Source organism: Mandrillus leucophaeus, unplaced genomic scaffold (assembly GCF_000951045.1).
Source record: "Mandrillus leucophaeus isolate KB7577 unplaced genomic scaffold, Mleu.le_1.0 Scaffold97, whole genome shotgun sequence".
Lineage (NCBI taxonomy): Eukaryota > Metazoa > Chordata > Mammalia > Primates > Cercopithecidae > Mandrillus > Mandrillus leucophaeus.
The window spans coordinates 3,715,995-3,728,593 of record NW_012110585.1 but is presented as its reverse complement, the minus strand read 5'-3'; the positions used below and the strand labels follow the sequence as shown (position 1 = coordinate 3,728,593).

Genomic DNA, 12,599 nt, shown 5'->3' with positions numbered 1-12,599 from the left:
TGTTTCAGTGGAACCCCCTTCTATCTAACCATGTGGTGATAACACTTACACCTACCTATTGTTTCAGTGGAATACCCTTCTTAGAAAGGGCATTCTAAGCTTCTGCAAGAATTTATGCCAATCCTTCTGCCCCTGTTCAAGTCTTCTGCCACAAGACTCAAGGATTAGCAACCTTTAACTGAGTGGATAAACTAAAATCACTTCATACACTCAACATCACTACAATTAGGCGTTCTCAACTTGAGATCCAGATGTAATGCCACATATCAAGTAGTTTGAAATAAGATATCCCAGAGGTTAGAAGGGATCATTTTATTGTGTAGCAAAATTACATGTTTCCTTTCGCTGATATTTCAAAAGTAAGGAGGTAAGTTTGCTCCTCTAAGAAAAAATAAGAAAACTTCCTTTCATTCTATTTCACAGTTTAAGAAAAAAATTGGCAAATTCATGATTTAAGGATGTCATGGAAAAAAGAAAAAGGTCCATTAGTACTTAAAAATTTGTGTCATGGAAGACATGCATATGTACATGGTTCCTATCTATTAAACAAACATTATCTATTAAATGCCAGACTCTAGGCACCTCATCAATAATGGGATGGTGTTGACTAGCCTACACAGTAATTTACTGCAAACTTTCACATACTCTATAAACATATGTCTGGAGAAACACAAAGTCTAGTTATCAGCGCACGTCCTACTCAGGAATGCTGAAATGCACTTTACCTGTCGATGCACTGAGCCGCGAGGCAGGCAGCTGTCAGAATCTCTTTGATGTGAGTCAGCCAGTTAGAGGCCTCCAATTTACTGAGCCACCGGTCCATGTTATGTGTTTGGTCATTACAAGCTTCCACAAGTTTGATTAAGCTCTCCTGAAGAATGTGATACCTTTTAAAAATATGAAAGCAAAAAGTAACAAACCCAGAAAATAGAAAGATAAAGAAACCAAGCCAAAGACTCAGCCTCCAACATATCTAAGAGGAAAAGTAGTTCAAAATACTATAAAAATATTTACCCTGCTATACAGTAATTTGAGGATTAAAGGTTGAAAAACTAATATTTAAATATTGTTGCAAAGGCTTAAAATGCCTGCCATGGCAACCTATTCCTCATCTGAACAGATTAAACCTAGTTCACATACCTGGATTATCAGACTATAGGAGAGGCCAGAGCCCTGCGTTTCGTGACAGGTCAGGAGACACAGCACCACTTACATTTGCAATCCTGTTCCCACTGATCTAACACTAGAGACCCAGTGCCATCAGCAGCCTTACCCAACCCAGTTCGATCCCACTGTTTTCTAGCTACAGCTCCCATTCACCCACCTAGAGACACTTATAAATCACTCTTTTACAGTGCAAACAAGAGACTATAGGTGGAGGAAGCTGTGCGAAAATAGGTCGATATGGGGAGAAATTAAATCTCTACAGGCTTTGACTTAGGAAAATATAAGTATATGTGGCAAATCTGTTCAGTGCAGCAACTGCTGATCTACATGCAGAGGAGCTGGCCTTGTGGTGATGAGACCACAGGGCTGGCTTATAGAAAGAATGCTAGTGACAGGGACTCCTGCAGGCCTCCAAGAGCATGGCTTTCGCTTATCAAACACAAGGGCTGACTGTTCAAAAAGAAAGATAAAAATGACAAACCTTTAGCTAAAGGTTCTTTCACTAAAAACAGAGAGAAAAACAATGCAAATACAATTAGAAATGAAAGATGAGATATTACAACTGATATCACAGAAATACAAGGGATCATAAGAGACTGTGAACAATTAGACATTGACAAATTGACTGGATAATCTAGAAGAAATGGATAAATTCCTAGAAGCATACAACCTACCAATACTGAGTCATGAAGAAAGAAAATCTGAACAGACCAATAATGAGGAAGAAGATTAAAAAGGTCTCCCATCGAAGAAAAGCCCTGTTCCTGATGGCCTCACACACTACCTGATTTTGAAGTATGCTACAAAGCTATAGTAATCAAAACAGCTTGGCACTGGCATAAAAACAGACACACTGACTAATGGAATACAATAGAGCCCAGAAATAAATCCATTCATTTATGGCAAATTGATGTTTGAAAAAGTTGCCGAGAACATACAATGGGGAAAGGAGTTTCTTCCATGAGTGGTGGTGGGAAAACTGAGTATGCACATGCAGAAGAAACTCGACCCTTACCTCACACCATACTCAAAAATCAGCTCAAAGTAGATTAAAGAGTTAAACATAAGACCTGAAACTGTAAAAATAATTAGAGGAAAACGTAAGGAAAAAGCTTCTTGACATTGGTCTGGGCAAAGATTTTTTGGATATGACCTCAAAAGTACAGGCAACAAAAGCAAAAATAGACAAATGAGACTGCATCAAACTAAAAAGTTTTTGCACAGCAAAACAACAGAGTAAAGAGACAACCTATAGAATGGAAGAAAACACTGGCAAATAATACACTGGATAAGGGGTTAATATCCAAAATATGTAAGAAACTCAACTCAATAGCAAGAAAACACATGACCTGATTAAAGAATGGGCAAGACCTGAACAGACATTTCTCAAAAGAAGACATGCAAATGGTGAATAGGTATTTGAAAAAAAAAATGCTCTGCATCACTTATCATCAGAGAAATGAAATTCAAAACCACAATGAGATATCACCTCATACCTGTTAGAATGGCTATTACTAAAAAGACAAGATTTAACAACTGTTGTTGAGAATATGGACAAAAGGGAACCCCTGTACAATGCTGGTGGGAATGTAAATTAGTATGGCCACTGTGGAGAACAGTATGGAGGCTCCTCAAAAAAATTAAAGATGAAACTGCGATAAGATCCAGTAATCCCACTTCTGGGTAAGTATTTCGAATATCTGAAATGAAATCAGGATCTCAAAGAGGTATCTGCATTCCCATGTTCACTGCAGCACTATTCACAATAGCCAAGATATGGATTCAACCTAAATGCCCGTCAATGGATGAATGGATTAAGAAAATGTGGTACGATACACAATAAAATACTATTCAGCCTTAAAAAAGAGGGTAGGCCAGGAGCAGTGGCTCATGCCTATAATTCCAACACTCTGGGAGGCTGAGGCAGGCGGATCACTTGAGGTCAGGAGTTCGGGACCAGCCTGGCCAACATGGCAAAACCTGGTCTCTGCTAAAAATACAAAAATTAGCCAGGCATGGTGGCAGGCACCTGTGGTCCCAGCTACTTGGGAAGCTGAGACAGGAGAATCACTTGAACCCGGGAGGCAGAGATTGCAGTGAGCTGGGATCGTGCCACTGCACTCCAGCCTGGGTGACAGAGCAAGACTCCATCTCAACAAAATAAAATAAAAATAAAAAAGACGGGAAACCTGTCATTTGCCACAGCAAGGATGAACCTGGATGACATCATGCTACATGACATAAGCCAGGCACCCATGCACAGAAAGATAAACACTGTATGCACTCACTTACATGTGGAATCTAAACAAGTTAAACTCATAGAAACAGAGAGTAGAATGGTGGCTGCCAGAGGAAGAGAAAGTGGCAGGAGGGGTCGGGGTAGAAGGGACACAGATATGGGGAGATGTTGATCAAAGGTTACAAAGTTTCACTTAGGAGGAATTAGTTCTGCAGGTCTATTGTATAGCATGGTAACTGTAGTTAAAAATAATATATCGTATGCTTGAAAACTGCTGAGAGACTAGATATTAAATGTTCTCACCGTCCAAAAAAATGGTAACTATGTGAGGTGATAGTTGTGTTCATTCAATTAATTTAATCAGTTCTCAACATATATGTATATCAAAACAGCAGAGTGCACATCACAAATACATATAATTTGTATGTCAATTAAACCTTAATAAAGCTGACTAAAAAAAATGAGAAGATGGCTAGACAATCATTGACCCTAGATTAATGCATAGGTTAATTTGAGCACTTGTGATTTTCAAATGGCTAAGGGCTTACCCACTGTAATTAGCTTCTAGAAAGAGTCCTTACTATCTCTGGAATCTTTTACCTCTCAATGGACTTATGAATTCGCCTCCACTGGGGATAATGAGCTTCTTGTTCGAAACCACCTCCTTTGGCTCTAGCTTGCTGAGCCACGTTCAGGGATCGGGTGTCAATGATGTAGCCACGCTTTCCCGCCCTGAGGGTAGCATTTATCAGCTTCTCATCTTCCTTGCACCTCCTCCCATTTGTGCCAGTGAGTGGCTGACCACTTCGCATAATTACCTAGAAGCACAATAGAGCTGAAAATTCAACAGCAGTTGCTTTTACAGTTTCTGAAAACAGAAAGAAATTAGATTAAGAGTATCTCCAAAACAATTGTGTGACACTCTGGAGATGGATTTGATCCATAAACAAATAAATATTTGCATGTACTGATAACAGTTAATAACTGTAAAAGATAAGCCTGGAGCTTTTACACAGTTTCTCTGTCTCAAAACACTGTCACATAATAAATTATATCACCTCTTCAATATCAAATATTGCAATTCATTTAGTGTGTGAATCAAATACCTGTAGACCTGGCCCTGTAATAAGACAATAATGGCCTATGAGCCAGTAAACCTTGACTTCAACTGAACATACATAGAGTTGGTAGGTTTTAACAAGAATTATAAAAAGTAAAGGCACCAGTGGCAAAATTTAAAAGTTCAAACACTGTTCTCATTGTTTGGGAAATCATTTCCAATACCTCAGAAGCTGATTGTCTATTATTTATTCTCCAGTGGCCTCTACCATCCTTTTCAGTATTCCAGGATTTAACTACTTGTTTCCAAAAACTACCCTACCAACTATATATCTGGAAATGTTTGCTTTTGAAACTTTTCTCAAGAAATCAGTGTCTACTATACTAATGTCTTCCCTGGTGAATGGTTTAGAGTTCTTTCAAGAGACCACCATTACAAGGCAGTTATCTTAACTCCTTGTTTAATCCTGACTCCAGTGTTTACTAGAGTTGTGACTAAATGACATGAGCATCACTCTTCTCGCCTTTGAAAATAAATACGTCTGCTCAATTCACCTTTCACATGGAAAGTTGGTAAGAAAAATTCAAGTCTTTTACCATTATTCTGCGCAGAGAAATTTCTCATTTTTCTACCAGAAGAATGTTGCTGTAAGCATCAAATAAACACTAGTTTCCTTTGTATAGTGTCCTGGAGATAAAGCTATCAGGGCTTTTATACGGCTGAGCAGGATCATGGGAAGAATTCAGCATCACATCCTCACCACAGAAAACACCCTACTCCTGATTCCCTAAAGCTTACACTAAGGAAGCCCTCATCGTGGAGACCTGGACAATCATTTCAGTGAACAGACAGATAGAAAAAGGGAACATTTCTATGAAAAGATCCCCAAGCCAAGCCTTTCAGTACATCAAGCAGTAGTGCTGTGCACTTACCATCCCATTTTTTTTGTGATAATAGCTTAGTACTGGGAAGCGCCCTCCATGTCGAAATGTAGCTACCTTCCGAAGCGCTTCATCATCGATGGATTTGGGCACTGTGACAATTGGCGGGTAAGAGGGACAGACAGCAAATTCCTTATTGACATAGCTTAGCCTCCATTCACTGGTCTGAAAAACACAAAATACTTCAAAGCTAAGCAACTATCTCAATGTCACAAAATAATCTGAGAAATTTTAAAAGACCTTAGAGGTCAACTTTCACTGATGAAGAAGCCATTTCTCAGGAATTTAACAGGAGGATCTCTAGCTTATATGTAAGTAGCTGCACAGAAAAGGAGCTCCACGGTTCAGGGCCAGCTTCCTGCATTCCTAGGTATCACCAGTTCCTAGAAAATTCTTTCTCATACTGAGCAAAACTTGTTGCTCTGTAGCTTCCTCTATTGGTTTTTACCGTACTTTCAGAAAACACAGGACAAGTTCCCTATTTTACATGGTATCCCATCAAATGTTTGAAAGACAGTTGTTTCTCCTTAGTGTTCTATTCTCCAAGTTAAATATATTAAGCACATCCACAATTACCATGGCCAACATCCCACTTCTTCCTTTTCTGGGTCCCATTTAGTTTGTTAATGATCCTCTAAAAGCACAAGTAAGACTGTAAGACTCCAGATAATGCATCCCCAGAACAGATGAGAACAGAGCTACTATCTACATCAAGTCCTTTGTTCTTTTCTTGTAAAAAAGGTAAAAAATGTACTAAGATTGGTAACACCTTTCTTAAAACAGTAACAACTCAATACTAAGGAAGGTTAAGCTTAGGAGTCAATGAAATAATTTCAAACTGAATACACTAAGGACTAAAAGTATATAATATAAAACTATCAAATGACAACTTATTTTAAACACCAGAACTGAAAACACCTTGAAGACTGTCAAAAGGTTTTACAGTTAAAAAAAAAAAAAATCAAATTATATGCAAATTTCAATATGTTCTGTATATCTGAGTTGGCCTAACCATGGGTTACAAGAGCAGGAAGATAAAGCTAAAAAGTATGTTAGATGTACTATAGGACAAGATTATTACTTTAAAAAAATGATTTTATAAGATACAGTATCACATTTTTAATTATTTTTTTTTCACTTTTCGAAGTTATTTATGTTACCAGTTTTAAAAACATAGTTTCTAGGCTGGGCACAGTGGTTCACACCTATAATCCCTGCACTTTGAGAGGCCGAGGCAGGCAAACTGCTTGAGTCCAGGAGTTCAAGACCAGCCACGGCAACATGGCCAAACCCTGTCTCCACTAAAAATGCAAAAATTAGCCAGGCACAGTGGCACGCGCTTTTAGTTCCAGCTACTTAGGATGCTGAGGTGAAAGAACACGTGAGCGCAGGAAGTCGAGGCTGCAGGGAGCTGTGATAGTGCCACTACACTCCAGCCTGGGCAACTACAGTGAGATTCTGTTTCGAAAAATAATAAATTAATTAATTTTAAAAAACACAGTTTCTAAAGATTTATTATTTTTTTAAAAATGTAGTTATCTGTTCCTTGCTAGCCCATCCCAATTTGCTTTCCCCAAAGACAATCATTTTCAACATTTTTAGCTTTTTTGGTGTTTAGCTTTACATTTCTAAATAACACGATTATACTGTTATTTCTTGAATTTTCGCTATGATATCTTATTTATTGATTTCCTACTCTGGAGAATGACAGGGCTCTCCATTGATCTGCAATGCGGCTTCTGTCGGTCCCAATGTACTGTGCTCTCTATTCTGTCCCACTAGTCCACTTAAGTAACTCCTAGAGCTTTTACAATAAGTTTGGTATCTAGTAGGCTAAGTCTCCTCCTCTCACCTTTTTGTACTTCAAAGAGTAACCTGGCTCCTCTTGGTCTTTTGGTCTTCCACCAGGTAACTTTTATCAAATTCAATGTAAAAACCAACTGGGGTTTTTATTAAGATTGTATTGACTTTATAAATTGGAGGGAATGAGTTACATCTTCAGAATATTCAGTCTCTCTACCCATGAGTATATTATCTCTCCATTTATTTAAGCTTTTAAAAATTTTTCCATAAATTTTTATAATTCTCTCAATAAAAGTCTTACTATCTTTTCTTACATATAGTCCTAGAAACCCTATAATCTTTGTTGCATTTTAACTGCATCTCTTTAAACTTGTGTTTGGTGTAGAGAAATGCCTATGATCTCAAGATTCTTTCCTTTTCCTATAAAGACAAGCATATAATCAATAAATAATCACAATTTTGCTTCCTTCATTTCAATCCCTATACCCTATATTTTTCCTTGTTGTCTTACTGAGCTGACTAGGAGTAGTGATAATGGACATCCTTGTCTCATTCTTGAACTTAGATAGAATGATACAAGATTTGTTTTTGTTGTGTTTTTGGTTTTGGTAGCCATCCTTTGTCAGATTAAAGAAATTCCCTTCAAATCCAACTCTAAGAGCGTTTAGCATGAATAGATATTGATCAAATTTTTTTCCTCTGTTAATCTAACACCATGCAGGCAATTTGTCTTTTCTTTAATTTTGTGGTATTTTCTTTGCTTTATTGTTCAGTAGCTGAACAACAACACGTCTAAAGTTTTTTTATTATCTTGTATGGTATTTGCTGGCATACCTTAGCTTAAGGGTTCAGTAACTTTTACTGATTCTGGAGAGTTATCAACCATTATGTATTTGAATATTGTCTTTCTTCTATCATCATCAACTTTTTTTTCTTCTTTTTTTTTTTTTTTTTTTTTTGTAGACAGGGTCTTGCATCTTGCTCTCTCACCCAGGCTGGAGTGCAGCAGCATGATCACTGCTCACTGCAACCTCAACCTCCTGGGCTCAAGCAATTCTCCCACCTCACACCCCAAGTAACTGGGACCACAGGCATACGTCATCACACCTAGCTAAATTTTTTCATAGAGATGGGGTTTCGCCATGTTGCCTAGGCTGGTCTCAAACTCCTGAGCTCAAGTGACCTGCCTGCCTCAGCCTCCCAAAGTGCTAGGATTATAGGTGTCAGCCACCACACCCAGCCTCTATCATCTTTTATCCTAAACTCCCATGCGATAAATATTGGATCTTATTCCTTTATTACGCATGCATGTGTCTAATCTCTCTGTTTTTCCATCTTCCTTCTCTGTTCCGTATTCTGAGTAATTATTTCGGATCTATATTCCAAATCACTTATTTTCTCCTTAGCTGTTTCTAATCAGCTACTTAAACTTTGCATTATTCTTTTATCTTCTTTTCAGTCAACAAAACTTATAAAAAATAAACTGGACCCATTTTGACTACACAATTTCATGAGTCTTGACCGCTGTATACACCTGTGTAACACCCAATACTAGGAAATCACTAATCTGCTTTATCTGCTTTCAGTCACTTTTGGTGTCATATCTAAGAAATCTTTGCCTAACTGAAGGTCATAAAGATTTTCTCCTGTGCTTTCTTAAAGCAGTTTGATAGTTTTAGTTCTTATGTTTAGGTCTATAATACATTTTAGTTAATTTTTGTGGATGATATGAGGTAAGGGTCTAGGTTTATCTTTTTTTACATATGGATATCCAATTGCTCCAATGCTATTGGTTGAAAAAGCTATCTTTTCCCAATTGAATTTTATTGGTACTTTTATCAAAAATCAACTGACCATAAAAGGGAAGGTTTATTTCTATACCCTGTATTCTGTTCCATTGGTCTTTATGTCTTTCCTCACGCCAATACCATACTCTCTTGATTACTGCCGCTTTACAGTAAGTTTTATAATCAAGTGTTTTGTCAAAGCTGTTTTGACTTTCCATACAAGCTTATATACTTAAATCTGCATTTCCATAAAATTTATATCATTTTGTCCATTTCTACAAAAACACCTATTAGAATTTTAACAGGGATTGCGCTGACTCTATAGATCAATTTAGGGAGAACTGTCACTGTAATGAGCCAAATCCAGCCTGCTGCTTGTTTCTGCAAATAAAGTTTACTAGAACATAGCACCATCCATTCATTGATGTCCCATCTGATTGCTTTTTTCATGCAACAACAGCAGAGTTCAGCAGTCATAATAGAGACCACACGACCCGCAAAGCTTAAAATATGTACTATCTAATGGTCTTTCACAAAAGTCAGCCAACCACTAACCTTAACTATATTGTCTTCCAATTGATGTACACAATATAGTATATCTCTCCTTTCATTTAGATATCTTGTAACTTCTTCCAACAATGTTTTGTGTCTTTCAGTGTATAGATCTTGAATTTCTTTTGTTAAATTTATTCCTAAATATTTTATTCATTGTCAGATTGCTTGTCGCCAATTCATTTTTGTATACTGATCTTAGATCAACCAACTTTGCTAAACTTGCTTATTCTAGTTATTTTATTGCTTTCTGCTCTTATTTTTATTATTTTTTCTTTCTAGTTACTTTGCTCTTTTTTTCTAGCTTCTTAAGTTGGTGCTTAGGTCAATAATTTTAGGCTTTTCTTTCTTTTCTAGTAAAAATGTTAAAGCTATAAGTTTATCTCTAAACACTGCCTTAGCTGTCTATATTCCACAAATTTCAATATGCTACATTACCATTATCATTCAGTTCAAAATGTTTTCTAATTTCTTTGACACATAGATTATTTACAAGTGCTCTGTTTAATTTAGAAATACTTGGGGGTATTCCTAGATATCTTAGAATTATTGATTATTAATTTAATTCCTTTGCAATCAGAGATCATACTCTATATGGCTTCAATCCTTTTAAATATAAGATTAGGAATGGATAAGTCAACTTCACCTTATTACTCTTCAAAAGAAGTGATCATTTTCACAAGTCAAATAAGGTATTGGGTTACTTCTCATAATCCACAGTTCTCAAAAGTTAACTCACAGCTGAGGAATAGAGTTCAAATTCTTGCTCAGGAAGGAAGGAATGCCAGCCATCTTCTATCACTTCAAACATAGGACGGTAAAAGAAAGGGTACATCAGAGTGATGGAGTCCAGGGTAGACAATGCCTGGGGGCAAAAAGAAAAGAAAGACAAAAAAGAAACACCCACAATTGGAAACACATTCTAAGTGACAAATTAGTATTAAGCAAACATGGTCAAATAATGATGGGCACTCAGTATGTTTCTCTAACATTGTGTTTATCACTAGACACAATTACAGTCTTACGAAGCTGATTTCCATGCTTCTAGTATCTAACAAGGCATCTGACACATAACACACACTCAAAAGTGTTGACAGGATGAAAAAAAGAACAAAAAAATGTGCATATGAATTCTAGAAGAAAAATCAAATAACACCTCTTGACATCACTTAATAAAGCTTAATAAAAAGGTCTAAGTATTTCTGGGGATCAGTTTTTTGGCTGGGCAGTAAGGTCTTAGCTCAAAATCCAGTATTACCTAAATAAACTTATGTAAAGTATTTGAAATCAGAGTGGGTTAGTAACTGTAAAAAAGGATGATACAGCTTAGAGGTCTACAGTCAGATGGGAATTGGAATGCTGAACCGAAATTCCAAGTCCTAGCAGTACAGCAGGAAAGCCATGTAACCACTCTATGCCTCAGTTTCCTCAACTGTAAAATGGGGGAAATAACATGCCTACTTCATAGGGTTGTTGGAGCATTAAGAGAGATAATGTGTGTAACAGGCTTAGAACAGTGTGTGGCACATAATAAAATCGAAAATAATTCCTGCTTTTTTTTTTGAGACAGTTTTGCTCTTGTCACCCGGGCTAGAGTGCAATGGCATGATTTTGGCTCACCGCAGCCTTCACCTCCCGGGTTCAAGCGATTCTCCTTCCTCAGCCTCCTGAGTAGCTGGGATTACAGGTGCCCGCCACCATGCCCAGCTATTTCTTTGTATTTTTAGTAGAGATGGGGTTTCGCCATGTTGGCCAGGCTGGTCTTGAACTCCTGACCTCAGGTGATCTGCCCACCTCAGCCTCCCAAAGTGCTGGGATTACAGGCGTAAGCCACCACACCTGGCCAATTTCAGCTATTACATGCTCTACATACGTAGAAATTGCATCAATGTTCACTTCCTCCCTTCCTAGACTGGTATGCCATTTGGTCAGGTATCATCATATCTTTACTGCAGGGATCTATTCTCAAATGGGGGCAATAACTCTATCATCCCCAAATGGGCCTATATTGATCTGGAGCACTTGAATCCTGGATAACAGACACATGAAAACCTGAGTAGATGGGAGGAACAGACAGACAGAACAGTCTCTATCACTAGGCAGATTCTTCCTTCTGTCAGGGGGATTATGGAAAAAAGCATTTCCATGACTGGGGTTGGGGGGGTGGGGTGGGGAGGGGAAAAGGATACCATATCAATTAGCATAATTCAAACTGCAGGAATGATGGCAACATTCACCTGGACGGGAGGAGGAAGCCCAACAGCAATGCTCAGAATGCCGTCATCTCCCTCCAGGTCAGAGGAAGACCAGGCATGCAAAAGGATAGGCCCATGAGTACTCAATAGTAGACTGGACATACAGCTCAGCAGTTTAGCAAAACTATCCCCAACTAAAGTTATTCTTCTATCCATCTATAAATCATGAAACCTTCTCCCCTACCTCATAAAACAAAATAGAGAGAAGCATGGCTGTATAATCCATTATCCATATAAATGTATATACATATTTTTTTTCCTACATTGATATTGTCTTTGGCTGCCAACCACACCAACCAGAAGCAGAACAGCCAGTGTCCATGTCTGACCTAACTCAGGGCTGCCATCAATCAGAACCACCACTATTTTAAATGCAAGTCAGCAACCACTCTGATAGGCAATAAGCATTCACATTTCATCTTGAGATCTTATGTCACTAGAAAGAGGTATTTTCCTTTAAACACATTAATGCTGAGAGAACTGAAAACATTTCAATTCCAAAGGCAGGTGAAACACAGAAAAAAAAGTTTCACCAACTTATTGCTACAATTTAGAGAACTGAGCACTTGCCAGCTATTCTTCCAACGGGATTCTATGTGTGGCAGCTGAATATATTTGAGTATGTGGACTTCTAATTACAAAGGACATCTCAGCTATGCTATATGAGAAATTCAATTGTTACTCATAAATCACATCCAGATGTATTCGGGGAAGGGTGGAGGGCTAGCAGGAGGGATTGTGTGCCAGGAAAAGGATAGAGGACAGGTTCACTATGTTATTCACTATGCTGTAAGC

The 12,599-nt window shown here is 37.8% G+C and overlaps 1 protein-coding gene across 1 annotated transcript in view; it reads right to left on the bottom strand.

The window, feature by feature from the left end:
* MTMR9 (myotubularin related protein 9) overlaps positions 1 to 12,599 on the bottom strand; it is a 40,877-nt gene that overhangs the window by 15,158 nt on the left and 13,120 nt on the right. The window contains exons 4-7 of the mRNA XM_011970744.1: positions 10,289 to 10,414; positions 5,399 to 5,572; positions 4,007 to 4,224; positions 726 to 887 (exon numbers count right to left, since the gene is read on the bottom strand). Of these exons, the coding sequence (XP_011826134.1) occupies positions 726 to 887; positions 4,007 to 4,224; positions 5,399 to 5,572; positions 10,289 to 10,414 (680 nt within the window). The remainder of the gene's footprint in view (positions 1 to 725; positions 888 to 4,006; positions 4,225 to 5,398; positions 5,573 to 10,288; positions 10,415 to 12,599) is intronic.